At 52.5% G+C, this 16,475-nt stretch overlaps 1 protein-coding gene across 14 annotated transcripts in view; it reads right to left on the reverse strand.

The window, feature by feature from the left end:
- Positions 1-3,770: 3,770 nt before the first annotated feature.
- ATXN7 (ataxin 7) overlaps positions 3,771-16,475 on the reverse strand; it is an 88,134-nt gene continuing 75,429 nt past the window's right edge. For 13 of the 14 annotated variants that reach the window (XM_074284185.1, XM_074284190.1, XM_074284187.1 and 10 more), the window contains 4 exons: positions 15,073-15,347; positions 13,750-13,948; positions 13,428-13,549; positions 3,771-10,913 (listed from right to left, as the gene is read on the reverse strand). In XM_074284185.1, the coding sequence (XP_074140286.1) occupies positions 9,872-10,913; positions 13,428-13,549; positions 13,750-13,948; positions 15,073-15,347 (1,638 nt within the window). In that variant the 3' untranslated portion in view covers positions 3,771-9,871. The remainder of the gene's footprint in view (positions 10,914-13,427; positions 13,550-13,749; positions 13,949-15,072; positions 15,348-16,475) is intronic. The other variant, XM_074284186.1, reaches the window with a different exon arrangement.

Below are 16,475 nucleotides of genomic sequence, written 5' to 3' on the forward strand. Positions count from 1 at the left end.
TGTTGGACAGCTGAGATATTAATGGGAATTTGGGTGCTAGAAGGAACCCTTAATCTATCCAGTCCTCATGAGCCCAGAGGGGAAGTGACCACCAGGGGGCAGAGCAGGCAGAGCTCAGATTCCTTCAGTGGGTTGATCAGATTCTGATTCAAATCCTGGGGCTCCTTCACGGTCTCTCTTGGCCTGAGACATCTAGTAAACCCTCCTAAGTTTCCATTTGGTTTTGGGGTGCATTTAAATTTTTTTTCTCTATTGAGAGGACTTAATACATTAAGTGCCTTTATCTAGGGATTTCCTTGATGGAGGGAAAATGAAGCATTAATCATGAGGATTGATGTTTCTTGGGAAAACTGTTCTATTTAGTTGGACTTGCTTAGGGTCTGAGATAGACCGGCGATTTATTTGGGCCAAGCATCCTCTGCCAAAGGGAATGGTGTGCTCCTTGAGGAGGCTTACAGCAGCTGAGACCTAGAACCTGGAATCAAGAACAGAGATCCTTTCAGAGCTGTGAGCCTGGGCCAGCCACTATTTCCCATCTGCAGAAGGAGAATGTCATCTGCATAGCAGAGGCACTGCAAGGACTGACTGCAAGAACGTGTGTAAGTGCTTTGCAAACCTTAAAAGTGTGATGTTAGCTGGGGGATAGCTGTGAAGACTGGCACCCAAGAAAGGGAAGATGAGCTGTGCTCAACAGAAATAATAAAATCCTCCATCTCAAGGCCTGAAAGCTGAAAGCAATCATGGGGATAGGAGGTGGTGAGGAGGGGGCACCAAGACCTTAGAACTGTACTGAAGCTAGTGGGCAACCAATATATAGCCAGGGAGATTGACAGCCCTCTCCATAGTGGGAACATGAAAATACAGCCAAAAGAAATGGGTTGGGGGTAGTGATTAATTATGTAATATATCTGTACCAAATTGTGAAAAAGCTTTGTTTAGGGCCCATGTCTACTGTGGAGTTGTGGACTCTAGGCAGTAAACCACCTCAGAATGCTGTACTTTGTCTACCCAAACCAGCCGTGACTTAGCTTCAGGGCCAGGCGTGGAACACCCTTAGTAGCCAGTATTTCCTGAAGCATCCATCACAAAAGAGGATGGCTGCTGGCAGGTAGGAATTCTTCAAGGAATTTAGTTTATAAAATTTACTCCAAGGAAATTTGTTTGTTTTTATTCCATCTGGGTTGGCTCATTAGAGGCATATACAGCCTTTACCTTCCTTACCTGTCCCCTTCCAGTAAGGGGGTAAAGCTACAAGCCAGTGACCTCAATAACTACTTCCTTTGGCTGCTCATGCAGCTGATATTAATTTTAATGGAAGATGTGTCCTCCCTGCCAGGAACACACTCCCACCCCATTAGCACTTCCCTCTCCAAAGACCCAACTCCAAAGACCCAACTGAGCACCATCGTTTCTCTATAAAGCCTTCTGGGATTCCCCACCCCCATCTGCAATATCCTTCAAATGGACAACTTCTCCAGGATCTGGATTCTGCCGGTTTCCCCTTTAGTGCCCACACCCAGTGCTACAAACCACTTGTAAACCATTGCTCCAGTCGATAACAAGAGGGACGTTTCCCTTAGTAGTCAGTGGGATTGACTGAAGTGGAAAAGTAGAGCAGTATCTGAACACGGGCTCTGCACTAAAGAAACCCTAACAATGCTGAGCCTTCCTTCCTTGACTATTCTGACAAGGAGTGATGGGGAGGGTGAAAAGACCGACCGCCTGAAGCCAGCCTCCGGAGCGGGGCCCAGCACAAGCCCCCAGATAGTCCCTAGTTTGTAACTTCTTAAAGGCAACCATAGGGCTTGCCCCTGGGTAACACCATGGAATGTGGCTGCTCAGTGCCAGACCTTTTGCAGGGTCTGGCTGGCTTACATCGTCTTCTCACTAGATGGTGGTGTTCTCACCCTAGCAACCTTGGGAAAACTGTAATACACACTCCACCTTCTCAGGTCTTTACATCTATTTTCTCGTTAATTAAAAGGAGCGCTTCCTAATATGAAATACAGTCCAAAGTAACATATGAGCTTGATTTAAATTCATTTTTAATGCTACTAAGCTACAAGGGAGCATTTTCATTAAACTTCTGAATTGAAAAATGTAAATTACTTGATTTTTCTCAAATATTTTACTTTTTCTTTTTCAGAAAAGGTCATAAATTAGAAATAAGGCTTCTGAGTCAGAACCTCATGAATTACAATGAAGAAAAAAATCATCTAAGATAATTTAGGTCTTACCTCCTATAACAACAAACAGCTTAAAAACCAAGTTCAGATCAACTGTAATCTTCAGGTTTAAGAGATGATACTATTTGAAAGCAGAAGTCATAATACACAGGATAAAGCATCAACATGCTAAAATAAAATCAAAGCCTTTTTAATGTATCACTACCACAGCGGCCTATTAGTAATATACTTTGAAAGTGTCATTAAGAACTCCCAACTCCAGTAGTATTTCTTGTTCACTGCGGAAAGCTGACTGACAGACAAAAGTAAAAACTTCACATAGCTGGGTACTCTCTTTATGCTGTGCAAAACTGAAAGGGTCAGTGAGGAATACCTGTAAAATGACTGCCTACCTCTAGACAAATGATTCTTAGCATCATCTGGAAAAGGATAAACTTAACTGAGCAAGATTAGTTTCCAACTGAGTATTATTTAATGTACTGATAACGCGTTCTGAATGCTCCTTTTCTTCTCAGACCCACGTAGTGACTTAATTACTGGTAGCAGTGGCCCTCCCCACTTTTTTTTTTTTAAGATCATGTCTGGAAAACAAACTTGTGAGGTATTCCACATTCCGCACAGAGGGATTTCAGTCATTTTGGTGCTTTTTCAGATAAAAGACATGACTCCAGTCAAGAGGTTTTTATTGCATTGAGAGTTTTGTTTGAAATTGGGAGACTCAATTGACTTGCTATTGAAAGTCTTTTTTTGTCATAGAAAAGTCAAGTTCTTTTCTGGCAATAACTGATCCTTGGTTGACTGAATTCTGTCTCAAATGTCCAACTGGTATTTAGCTTCTTCCTTCCCATCTATCAAACTTGCCAGACAGTTGAAAATTGTTCTCAAAGTATTTGCGACAGAATTTAGTTTTGCTTTTAAGAATGGAGAAAAAGAAAAATCTCTCCCTAGGTCTTTTAGGTGATATAAAGAGAAAAACAACGATTGACAAAAACTTGTTTTATAAAACCCAACATATACTTCCCATTCCAACCAAATGTTTCCGGCACCTGTATTGAGCCTGACTGATTACGGGTAGCTGTCTCTACGACTCCTGAATTCATAGAAGTGACAAAACCAATTCCATAATTTTAGATCGAATTTATTTACAGGAAGTCTGGACAGATAGATTTGAAGCCCTTAAGGAAGCCAAGGGCTGCTGAGTCCAGGCTAATATAGAAAACTCTTTTTTAACATGGAAAACTCTCCTCTATAGCCGAGTGCAACTTCCAGGGAGAAAAAGGGAAGAGGAGCCTTGTAGGAAGACCATTGTAAATATCTATATTTACAAATTTCACAAAAGTACAGAGCTAAATTTCAAGACTATCCCACTCCCCCTGATTCTTTTGCAAAATTGGGAGGGGAAAAATATAAATTAGATATTACATACACAGGCAAAACTTTTTAAATAGATTTAAAAATGTCCCAAAAAGTATGCAGGAAACTGAGGCACTGCTTTATTTTTGTGGTTGAGGCTAAAGAAAGCCCCATTCTGGGTTTAAAGTATGTGTGTAGGATTATAATGAAGCAAAAACATGTAGAAATGTATTTCATGTAAGCATCCTTGTTTTATTGAGAAGTCCTCATTTTTATTGCCTGGTTTAGTAACAGGTTTGTTCCACAAACTAATTTTTCATAAAGCAAAGCACAACTTTTTCTTATAAATAGTATAAATTATTTTATTTACAGAAACTTGTTACAAAACAAATAGACTATATATTTCTTTTCTTTTAAATATCCAAAGTAATTTTCTATCCCATGACATTTGTTCATGTACTATACAGCAGCCAACCCAAAGTCCAGCTGAGATGCTCTTCATCTTGTGTACAAATTATCACACTAGTCACACACTTGACACCGGAGATTGCTTTTAGAACCAGGCTCAAAACAGAGCAAGATGCTTTCCAGGCCCTACATTCACATCGACAGCGCGTAGTGCTCATATTAAATGATCTGAAAATGTAACGTGTTTTGCACAAAAGGTAAAAATGATTATTCTCTGCTAAACAGCAAACCTTCAACAGTTATCTGTAGCCCAATTCTTTCCCCGGGGCAGGAGAGACAGTAGGGACGCCCCTTGGCAAGAGAACTCTTAGAGGAAGACAGTGGCCTTCAGTTACATTTCCCAGATCATGCTTTTTTGTTTTGTTTTTTTTCCTTCAATGTTCTAAGAGGTACTTCTTTTTGTTAGATTTTTGGAGTACAAAATTTTTTACATATTCTATTTTAAACTCTCCATTTTATGAGTAAATTAACAAAATGATACATGTCTTGTAAAACTGCTGGCTGAAAAAAAGATTACAACTCTTGGCGTCGTGGGAAAATTATCACCCACCAGGATTGTTTCAAACCAAAAAGTCTTATTTTAAAATACTTTATCCAATTACCAGTGTAGGTAATTTTTTTAATTTACTCCTCCCCTAAATTTTTAGAAATGACATTAGGTGGAAAAAGCAAGCTCCAAAAAATAATAATAATAATAATAATAATAATAAAATAAAAAATATATTCAACTTAACATTCAAGTCTTTTAAAGGAGAATCTGTCTACACAGTCCAAGCTTGAAACTAGTTATCAGGCACTTTTCAGTTTTTTTTTCCATTAGTTTTAAACCACAACATACTAGTGGCTTGCACATGCAAGTGCGCACACACTTGCACACACGCATACACACATACACACACGCGCGCGCGCATTCACTCACAAGGGCACATACAGACATCTGCACTGACAGGCATTCACAAAACATGAACAAAGGAGAAGCAGTGTGTCACTTAACTAAATGTAGTCTTCTGGGGAATTAGGCAATTTAACAGAAGCAATGCCCAGTTAATCTCTATGAATCCACTCCCAAGACATTAAAAGGGACATAGACTTTCACGAAACAGAGGCATCCCTTAAATTGTGAAGTAGGCAAGTTCTAGGACTATTGGCTTGGCAGTGAACCACTTCAAATTATAAAAAGGTACTTACTTCTTTTTTTTTTATTAATTAATAAATAAATACTAGATGATCTCAATTGTACCAAAACTGGATATAAGAAAAAAAGACCTGTGCAAAAATACATATTTAAATATGTACAATCAATTTTAACAAAATATGTTTTCTGAAATAGGGATACTTCAATATTTATAATAGAACAAGAAATTCCAAAATAAAGATACAAAAGTAGGTTTTGTATAATTCTTTGTTCATCATTGCAGCAATTTTTTTTTTTAAATAGGTTAAGAAAACTGCAGGAGTTGTCATGAAATTCTATGGAAACAATATAAAAATTGTCTTGGTTTTAAATTAATACCAAAATCTGTCTAGAAACAACCCAACCACTGCAAATTTGGTTTTGCAAGTTAATTTAATCCAAAAAGTACTTGTGCTACTATTTTAAATCACCTTAATTATTTATAAGTACTAAAATAATTGTAGGAGAAAATAAAAGTCCCAAGAAAAAAACAACCCACCGGTCTCCAATGCCATAGATAGCACTGTGTGAGTAGGTTGGTTTGTGGCAGGCAGGTTTCAAAATGGCTAATTTCCTAATCCGGTCGCTTTACGTAGGTACTACCAGGAGACATAATGAAAATGGAATTAAAAACCCCAATCGAAAAGAAATCCAAATGATCAACACTTGCTATTCTAAATATCTACATTATTCGGAATCAGCTCTGACGCCATCACGTAGCCTTTTTAGTTCTTTTTCTGGAGTAACATAATCTTGGACAAATTCTATCACTTAAAACTGACTCTTTATTGCCATCAACGCTCCGTTCTTAGCTTGGAAACGGAATCGACCCAAACCACAAATGCCCTTGTTACCCCCAGCACGGAAGGTGCTCGGAGTCAACAGAGGGACGTTTGGACGCTGCCCCTCCTCCCCACCTATGGCTCACTGTTGGGAGGTCGCCAAATCATAGATTTAGAGCTGGAAGGAACCGTGGAGGTCATCTAATCATCCTATTGGTTTTTCCAAATAAAATAAGAAAATAGCCCTTCCACATGTCTGCACTCTTTATTAGCCTTCCTAGTCCTAAAAACATTTGGTAACTGATTGCATAATCAATGAAAAGACCCCACCCCTTTCAAGAAAATGACTATTTTCCATATATTTCTCTCTAAAGTGTCTGCATAATAGGATCTTTGTCATCCCCTAACATCTGCTCAGGTCTGTGTCAAAGGAGTCTGGAGCAGTTTGATTCTGTTAGACCGATGACCCAAGCTTTTGCTCTGTCATCCGTTGGCTTCAGCTTCCCTGAAATGGGAGTTTATGACAATGGGGGAGGGGGGATGCCAGATGCAAAAGGGAGGTCTCTGACGGACAGCAGCAGGGGAGATCAGCCCTCTGAGAGACACAGGTAAACCCGCCCAGTGTAAGTGGCCAGTGACTTCTCCAGCAATTACATTCTGACAGCATTGAGCCCTTTAAAGATTTCACTGGGGGAGGGAGGGGAGTTAGGTGGGAAATGTCCCGGATCAGAACACTTTCCCGGGAAGGTGAAAGCACAGATCCTTGAGATCCTTGAGAAATGAATGTGAATGAAAAGAAACACTCAAGGGCAGCATGGGAAATTTCCCATTCCATGCCGCACTCCCCTCAAGCCCCTTCACAAAAAAAAACAAAACAAAACAAAAAAAAACAAAACCCAATCAATGAATTATCGATAGTGACATAAAGGGGATGATGGACCAAACAGGGTCAGGTCAAGCTGATGTTTAAAAGTGATTTCTGTTACAGTATTCAGGAGCTGGAGGATAACACAACTCACCTCCAAAAACATTAAAAATACGAATGCTCATTTTTGTGGTATCCTATTAATTTTATCTTAAAAAGGCAATTTTTAGAAAATAGAACGAGGCTAGAAGGTATAATCAACCTACTTTGATATGCTGTTTCAATGTGAAGACTCTATGGAATACCCTTGTAAAAGAAATTACATTTCTTTGGAAATCTCGGCATAGGGTTTTTCCCCTACAGTGATTTTTTTTTTTTTTCCATTTGGCTTTCCTCTATCAAAACTAGTTAGCATTTTTATATTCCTTTTCAATTAAATCTTATTCAAAAAGCACATAGAATTGCTTGTGTACCATGAAAAGTATTCCTCCAAAATAGTTTATACTTGTTTTCTGGGCATCGATGGCTTAAATTAATTAACTTTTTAAATTAAGAACTCCTGATGGCTCCTTATCCCAAATTACTTGCAAAAGGCTGGGCAAAAAAAGGGCCTGTTCTGCCGAGTCGGGCTGGTGTCCCAAAAAGCAGCACCGCGTTCCCTCGTGGAGGGTCACTCCCTGCACGTCCCAGGGCCTATCCAGAGAAGGGGTATCTAACTGCTTGGGGATGTCCGCGGGGGCTGGCGGGGGAAGGGGGAGAAGGAAGTCTCCGGGAAGGTTCTGCCCGAAGCATCTTTTTGCCCAGCCAATCTATCAAAGAGCGGTACCATGAGGTGTTCCTGCAAGTCAAAATCTCCCAGATTTGTAGCGAGCAGTCCAGACCACTTTTAACACTGATAAAAGCAATTCTGTGGCTGAACTCAGATGCAGGGCCTATTGGGGGTGTTCACTGCTACAGCCATGGCTTCAGGGAATTCCTTTTTAAAACGAGCAAGAGTCCAGCAGATCTCTACACCTGAGGACCACAGGAAGCTGGGGATAAGCTCAAAGGCATCGTGGAGTCCAGAGTGCCAGGTGGAGGTTTTCTCACTATGGTCATTAGTCCAGCTGTCAGGGATGGGCCTTTGGCTTTGGAGAAAGAGAAGAGAGATACAAAGGGAAAGACGAGTTAGCCAACATGGAAGGGCCCTCCGCTATGTAACACGCTCCCTAAGGGGGTGGCCACAAAGACGGCCGTGCCGGCACTGCGAGCCACGCCGTTTCCCGGGCCTGGCGACACCTCAAGCTTGCTGCCAGTGCTCGCTCCGACCTCGAGGAGGCTCCCTGGGGCCCCTCGCTCCAGGTCTGGGTAACGAGAAGAACTTCTCTCTCTCAAGGCATTCGAGGTAGCATACTCAGACTGAAGCAAGCCCAGAGGGGACCACGGGCAGGGAAAGGGGGAGGCTGCTGCCTGCGGGCCCCCATGCTGCGGGATGTGCCTCGGGGCCCACGGGCTCAGGGGGTGCCCAATTCCAGCCTTCCCTGCTTGGCACGAGCACCGCCCTCAGGCCTGGCTTCCTGCAGCCGGACTCTGCCTTGTCCTAATTCAGCCCCGTGGGGAGGGGAGCTAAAGTGGCCGGCTTTGGAGAAAGCTCGCTCCAGTGTGGAACTAGAGGGAAGTCACTCTCAGGAAGAAGGCAAGAAGTAGCATTCAGCAGCCCTGACGTCGCCCTCCTGGCCGAGCTCTGCCTGCAGAAGCCAGAAGCGGCCTTTAGAAAAAAGAACGCCACTTCCGGGGCCTTCGCAGCGCGCCCGGCCCTGGGCACAAGCCCCCATCGGGAGCTCGGGTGCGGCTTGTCCCCTCAGCGGTCCCTGACCTCTGACCCGGCTGTCCCAGGGGACGAGCCTCCGGCCTCTGGTTGTGGCTCCTCCTTGTCTTATACCCCTGCTAATGGTGACAAAAAGCTCAGGACTGCCTTTTTTTGGATCTTGCTCCTGCCTGGCCCTCTCTTCCAAACGGTTCTCGGACGGCAGAAGAGGACATGGTCAGTCGGGGAAACTCGAGAGTAATCGAACTCGGGCTTTCCCCTCTTTAGAGCTCTGTGAGCTCCGAGGGCTCCCCGCTGAAGCTGGTGTGGGGGAAGATGGATCTAGGGCTGTCTGGTGATCTCTTTTAAAATATAAACGAACCCAGACCCCCGTCTGATCACTACGTGAAGGGCCTAAACGGAGGGCCTCCGACTCTGAGTGAGGCCGAAGAGAGGAAGAGGAGGCGCGGGGGGATGGGAGGGAGTCGGAGCCTCTCGGGACGAGGGGCAGGGCTGCGACTCTGGACCCCTGGGCCGCCTTTTGCGAGCGGCCGCCCGATGTAGGTGTCTTATTTTCAACTCGTTGAATCAAGCACAGGTCAGCTCTGATGCACGCTTGTCAGCGATCGATCGGAAGGTACAGAATATTTAGCTGTAAATCTGGCTGGGGGAAAAAAAACCTTAAAAAAAATCATCTTTAAAAATAAAATCATTTTTCCCTAATGGGGCCTGCTTCCGGTTAGCTATGGTCAGCGTGTCTGGCGAGACGGGCGGTGGGACGGGGACCGAGTTCTTCCTGGACAGTGGAGATGAGAGAGAGGCATAACTGACAGCTATTCCTCCCCAACGTCCGTTATGGCACGACTGCTTCCAGACCCTCACTCTAACTTCCCCGGGGAGCAGCTCCCCTCCTGGGGACCGACGCCTTTCAAGTTTAGTAGTGACGAGGGGGCGGAAATCTAGGCCCAGTGCAGCGCTTCCGACAGTCCCGAATGGATTGGTCTTTTAAAGGCACCGTGATCTATACCAAGGGTTCTTAACCTGCAGACTGCGACTGCGGGCTCGGATGGCCGTATTCGATACCATCCGTTTCCTCTGCAATCCCGTGCATTTTATTTCCTGCACTTAAAAACGTCGTTCTGAGAAGAAGTGCCCGGGCTGCCCCAGACACAGAAACAAGGTCAAGAACCGCTGACGTACACCACGGCCTCAGCCACCGGTCGGCAGACGGACAAGGCGCGCGCCCCGCCGCGGGGCTTACCGGTGGTCCTCCCTTACCTGATGGAGAAGGGAGTTGTTGGCCAGCGCCTGCGTCCCCGGGATCGGGCCGGGGTGCTTGGTGTGGACGCTGTTCATGGATGGCAGTCTGGCCACCTTGCCGGCCTGGCCGCCGGGGTGGGCGGCGCCGGGGGAGCCCTTTCTCCTCTTCCCCAGGAGCTTGTCCAGGGGGGCGTGGGAGTGGGGGAAGCCGCCGTGCGAGTTGGCAGCCATCATCAGTTCGCTGGCCTGGTGGACGAAGGGGCCCAGGGAGAGGGTGGAATCGCTGCTGTTCACCATCACGCTCATCCTCTTGATGGACTCCGAGGGGCTCCCCGCCGGGGGGCCCCGGCCCGCCGGGGGGTGCCTGACGCCCACAGAGTTGGCCTGCTTAGTCAGACAGTTGGGGCCGAGGCCGTGGCACGGCGGGACCGGGGGAGGATAAGCAGCCCCACAGTTGGCAGAGTTCACCACACAGTTTTTCCTAAAAGAGTCTGTGGAATGAGGAGAAGAAGAGGAGGAAGAGGAGGAGGAGGAGGAAGAGGAGGAAGAAGAAGAGGAAGAAGAGGAGGAGGAGGAAGAGGAGGAAGAAGAGGAAGAGTGTGCAAACAGCGGGGAACTGTTTTTGCGTTTCTTTCCTGAGCTGCCGCCGCTGCCGATATTGTTACAGTTAGTGCTGTTAGCAGGAGACTCCTTAGGCTTCAGAGACTTGTTGGACTTCGGTTTCTGAGGTTTCCCGGACACCGGGGAGGGCACGGAGGCCGGCGCCGAAGGGGCCGAAGGGCACGGCTGCCGGGCCTGCGCCGCGCTCGCGGGCTCCACGGCCCCCAGGGCGGCCGGGGCGGCGTTGAGCGTCGTTCCGTGGGCTGGGACGGACCTGCCATTCGGAGGGACGCAGGAGGACGCGATCAACACTGGTGACGGCGAGACTGTGGAGGAAACAGACCCCGGGGGGCTCACGCCATATGGCGGCGGGGGCACGGAATTCGTCCGCTGGGGAACACGCGCAGAGGCCGGATGACTAGGCGCTGGAGGGATTTTCCTAGAAAGAGACGAAAGGCAGTAGCAGAGCGGTTCTTGAAAGAGTGGCCCACCACGCCCCTGAACGCAGGGGAGACCCCAGGGGACAGGGCCTGACCCGGGCCCCGCTGCCCGGCCCGCCGTGGCCTGCACTGATCCAGGCGGGAAATGGGCTGGCACCCGAGACCCGGCGGGCCGAAGCCGAAGTTTTACTCCCGGCTCCCAGTGGGCTAAGCCAGGCCCCCCCCCCACTGGCTGCAGTCTCCCTGCCGGGCTCCTGCAGTGCCCCAAAGCGGCCAGCAGGGGGCTCCAAAAGAGACCCGCGGCTCTCGCAGGCTGCCCAGGAAAGGCCCGAGCGGCAGGCCAGGCCGCCAGAGTCTCGCCGGGGTTCCCAGCCCTTCCCACCGCCGGCGAGCCAGGAGCCAGCCCCAGCTCAGTTCTGGCTTCCCCGCCTGGGGAACCCTCGGCGGCCCCTGACTTCCGGACCAGCCACCGGGCTTCCTCCTCCCACCGGAAGGGACCCCCCGACGTCCGTTTGCAGGGGGCCCGACAACCCTCTCCTGGATTCTGGGAGGTGCTCCCCGTCTAGCCCTCCCTTGGCACGGTGTGGCAGAAGGAAGCAGGTTCTAAACGATGCTTTCTGACTGACGGGCCGACCCAGAGCCCAGGCCCTGAGCTCTGAGGTCCCGAGTCTGCCGCCCGCCTCGGAGTCGCGGCCCTAACTTCGGCCTGCTGCTGCCGCGGGGGCTCCGTCTGGCCAGGGCCTTCCCTCGGTCCCACGGCCGGCGCCGCCGCTCCCTGGCCTTCCGGAGCCCCCGGGGAGTCCGCCTGGCCCCAAAGGGAAGGCCGGCGAGCGGGGGGGGGGGGGGGGGCTGCTCGTCCCTTAAGAGTAAGCGAGGAGTCCTCCCTCCCCTCCTCCTCAGAACAAGGGCGGCCTGGCGCCCGCTGGCCTGCACTTTCTGGAAAGGACGCTTCTACCCAGACAGAACTAGTTGGAAAGGACACCATCGTCAGGTGGGAAATCGGCACCAGCTCACTTCGGGCTAGAACTCCCAAGGCCTTTTCAGGCCCCAAGTGCTATGCTGGACCCGTTAAAACTAGTGAAAGTAAACCCCCCTGAAGCCCAGCTTGGAGTCTCAGTGCTGGGGAGATTAAACAAGAAACCGCGCCTGGGACGCTCTGCGTGGGGGGGGGGGTGTGCAGACCCTCAGGACTTCCTCAATTAACTCCACCCATCCTCACTGGACCCCGTCAGCACTCCCCGAGCGGAGGAAGGGGAGAGGAGGAAGGGGAGCGGAGGAAGGGGAGAGGAGGAAGGGGAGAGGAGGAAGGGGAGAGGAGGAAGGGGAGCGGAGGAAGGGGAGAGGAGGAAGGGGAGAGGAGGAAGGGGAGAGGAGGAAGGGGAGCGGAGGAAGGGGAGAGGAGGAAGGGGAGCGGAGGAAGGGGAGAGGAGGAAGGGGAGAGGAGGAAGGGGAGCGGAGGAAGGGGAGAGGAGGAAGGGGAGAGGAGGAAGGGGAGCGGAGGAAGGGGAGAGGAGGAAGGGGAGCGGAGGAAGGGGAGAGGAGGAAGGGGAGAGGAGGAAGGGGAGCGGAGGAAGGGGAGAGGAGGAAGGGGAGAGGAGGAAGGGGAGAGGAGGAAGGGGAGAGGAGGAAGGGGAGCGGAGGAAGGGGAGAGGAGGAAGGGGAGAGGAGGAAGGGGAGAGGAGGAAGGGGAGCGGAGGAAGGGGAGAGGAGGAAGGGGAGAGGAGGAAGGGGAGCGGAGGAAGGGGAGCGGAGGAAGGGGAGAGGAGGAAGGGGAGAGGAGGAAGGGGAGCGGAGGAAGGGGAGCGGAGGAAGGGGAGCGGAGGAAGGGGAGAGGAGGAAGGGGAGAGGAGGAAGGGGAGAGGAGGAAGGGGAGCGGAGGAAGGGGAGAGGAGGAAGGGGAGAGGAGGAAGGGGAGAGGAGGAAGGGGAGAGGAGGAAGGGGAGAGGAGGAAGGGGAGAGGAGGAAGGGGAGCGGAGGAAGGGGAGCGGAGGAAGGGGAGCGGAGGAAGGGGAGAGGAGGAAGGGGAGAGGAGGAAGGGGAGCGGAGGAAGGGGAGCGGAGGAAGGGGAGCGGAGGAAGGGGAGCGGAGGAAGGGGAGCGGAGGAAGGGGAGCAGAAGACCTGGCGGTCAGGCGGCCTGGCTTCTCAGCGACAGTTGGGGGGTCTTTTCCTGTCTGGCCTGACCCTGCGAAGAGGCACGCTCTCTTAAGATCCAGGAGAGAGAAGAGCTTGAACCCTCAACTACGAAGCCGCTGCTTCTTCCTGGGCCCGGCCCCAGCCCCAGGGTCGGATACAGCGCAATCCCAGCTTCCCGGACACGTGATGGGGGTGGGCTCCGGCCCCTTAACCCGGGTCGTGAGGGCGGACTACAGCTTCAAGAAACTCTTCTCCAGGACACGTTGTTAAATTACTGGCTGAATTTTTGTTTGAATGAAAATATAGAAAAAAAAAGGGAAAAGGAAACAAACAGAAGCCCCCCTCGGGCCCCCCTCGGCGGAAAGAGAAAGGCACTCACTTCCACATCTGGGAATTAAGATGCTTGTCCACCATAAAGTTAAGGGCACATCGGATATGGTTCCACCTCTTATCGAAGACGAAGTAGCCCCTTCCGATCTGGCGACTACCAAATGTGCAAAACTGAAAGAGAGAGGGGACAATGAGAGCTGTCGGACGCCTTGGGCCCCGGGCGCCGACTCCTCCGGAAACGGAGCGAGTCCTAAAGGACAGGCCTTGACCGCCGCGGCTCTCAGCCCCGCAGGGCCCTTCCCCGGCCCGGCGCCAGCGGGGAGCGTCCGGACCCTGCTCCGCCCCTCCGGCGGGCTGGACCCAGAACTTACGGAGGCCGGCTGAGGATGGTGAGCCGAGTAATGACAGTCCAGTTTCCCCGCGGACTCCTCCTTTTCGTCGCCTTCTCCCTCGTCGCTGGAGGCCCGAGACGCTGGCTCAGTGGAAGGCAGGGGAGGGTGTGGAGACTCATTGGCGGCGGGAGAGTCGGAGGGGGCATTCCCGCCGGGCGGGGCCTGGAAGCCTGGAGGCCTGGAGGGGCAGAAGAGGCAGGGAGGCTGCAGCTGGGGGCCGGCGCCCGAGGACACCCTGCCGGGCTCCGCACTGCCCAGGAAGGCCGAGGAAAGGCAAACCCGATCTGGGGGCCCGGAGGGCGTCCAGAGCCTCCCCACAGTCTGCCCTGCCGCTCAGGGACCAGAACGCTTCCCTTCCCTTCCGGGGGCTCCGTGGGGGCTGCCCCCCAGACTTTCCTGACCTCCACTCTGCTGCTGCCCCCCAGGGGCGCGGGCCTCCGGTCTGTGCAGGCCCCTGTGCTAATTCCCATGGTGAGCTATCCACACCGGGCGGACCCGGACCTGAGGGACTCCTTTCTCCAGACGCACGCCCGTGTCACCCACACGCAGATGCTCGAGTCTATTCAAGGCCACACACGGCGCGCCCAGGGCTCAGCCCGGCCCATCCCGGGCTCCCGGGCGGCGGCTCCCACCCCTCTGTCCGCTTCTTGCCCGTGCGCCCTATGTGACCTCAGTGGGCTCGCCCTACACAGACCAACCTTCTCAATGGTTCCACGGTCTCCCCCCCTCTTCCTGGGACTCCCTGGGGGTCTCGGGCCCGACCAGGAGCTCTGCTCGGACTCCTCCCAAACCGAGGCCTTCGGCCCTCATCTTTCCCGAGCTCCAGGCCGCCGATGCCCCTGCCTCTGCCCTCCTTACCCCCCGGGATCGACGGCTGCATCCCTCTCCCCCTTTTCTTGCTCTAACTAAGCAGGCCTGAGCGTTCCCCACGTCTCTCCCATCTGCTCATCCCCCGGAGCCTGGACCTTCTCCTCCTTCCTCTGACCCTGACCCTGAGAGCATTTTCTGGCTCCCACCTACCCATTTCCCATGACCCCCCACCTTGTGCTCGCCATGCCAGACGAAATGGCCCACGCCCACACCCCTGCATCAGCTGCCCCTGCGCCCTGGACGCACTCGCCAAAGCCAGGGGCGCGAACGTGCTCGAGGCCCCCCAAAACCGGGTCAGCCCCCTGTCCTAAAGCCTTGAAGTCCGACCCCCGCGCCAGAAGCCCTCCCTATCCTAAGACGCGGCCACGTGCCCCCGTCCCTACACAGGTAGATGGAGGCGCCGGCGCCAGGCGGGCCGAGGACGTTACTGACCTTGGAAGACTGGGGTTGTGAGGTCTGGGCTTATTAGAGACTAAAGGCTTGGATTCTGCAGGAGTCGCTCCGTGGGAGTTGGGCTGCAGTTCCGGAGCCGTTTTGGAGGGGGAGGCGTGTGGTTCCCTGAGAGGTGGCGTCTGCGGCGGCGGCGGCGGCTGCTCGGGATGGCGGAGCAGCTCCTTTTCCCTGCTTTTGTTTTTGTGCTCGGCTAACAACACGTCGAAGCGTTTTCTGCGCCCCTGGACGGCCCTCCGTTGGGTTAAGGAATGTGTCTGCAAGTCAAACAGAACAGAAGCTCTCCTAAGTCCCGGCAAGGGCCCCGGGCGCTCACACACAGCTCCCCACCGGAGCCCAGAGCCCGGAGCCCAGAGCCTGGAACCAGAGCCGGGAGCCCAGAATCTACAGCCCGGAGCCCAGAATCTGGAGCCCGGAGCCTGGAACCAGAGCCGGGAGCCCAGAATCTACAGCCCGGAGCCCAGAATCTGGAGCCCGGAGCCTGGAACCAGAGCCGGGAGCCCAAAGGCCGGAACCTGGTACCTGGAGCCCAGAGCCCGGAGCCCAGAGTCTGGAACCAGAGCCAGGAGCCCAGAATCTACAGCCTGGAGCCCAGAATCTAGAGCCCAGAGCCCGGAGCCCAGAGTCTGGAACCAGAGCCGGGAGCCCGAAGGCCGGAACCTGGTACCTGGAGCCCAGAGCCTGGAGCCCAGAGTCTGGAACCAGAGCCGGGAGCCCAGAATCTACAGCCCAGAGCCCAGAATCTGGAGCCCAGAGTCTGGAACCAGAGCCGGGAGCCCAGAATCTACAGCCCGGAGCCCAGAATCTGGAGCCCAGAGCCCGGAGCCCAGAGCCTGGAACCAGAGCCGGGAGCCCGAAGGCCAGAACCTGGTACCTGGAGCCCAGAGCCCGGAGCCCAGAGCCTGGAACCAGAGCCGGGAGCCCAGAATCTACAGCCCGGAGCCCAGAGCCTGGAGCCCAGAGCCCGGAGCCCAGAGCCTGGAACCAGAGCCAGGAGCCCGAAGGCCAGAACCTGGTACCTGGAGCCCAGAGCCCGGAGCCCAGAGCCCGGAACCAGAGCCAGGAGCCCAGAATCTACAGCCCGGAGCCCAGAATCTGGAGCCCAGAGCCCGGAGCCCAGAGCCTGGAACCAGAGCCAGGAGCCCGAAGGCCAGAACCTGGTACCTGGAGCCCAGAGCCCGGAGCCCAGAGCCTGGAACCAGAGCCGGGAGCCCAGAATCTACAGCCCGGAGCCCAGAATCTGGAGCCCAGAGCCCGGAGCCCAGAGCCTGGAACCAGAGCCGGGAGCCCAGAGTCTGGAACCAGAGCCGGGAGCCCGAAGGCCAGAACCTGGTACCTGGAGCCCAGAGCCTGGAGCCCAGAGTCTGGAACCAGAGCCAGGAGCC

Source organism: Sminthopsis crassicaudata, chromosome 1, assembly GCF_048593235.1.
Source record: "Sminthopsis crassicaudata isolate SCR6 chromosome 1, ASM4859323v1, whole genome shotgun sequence".
Lineage (NCBI taxonomy): Eukaryota > Metazoa > Chordata > Mammalia > Dasyuromorphia > Dasyuridae > Sminthopsis > Sminthopsis crassicaudata.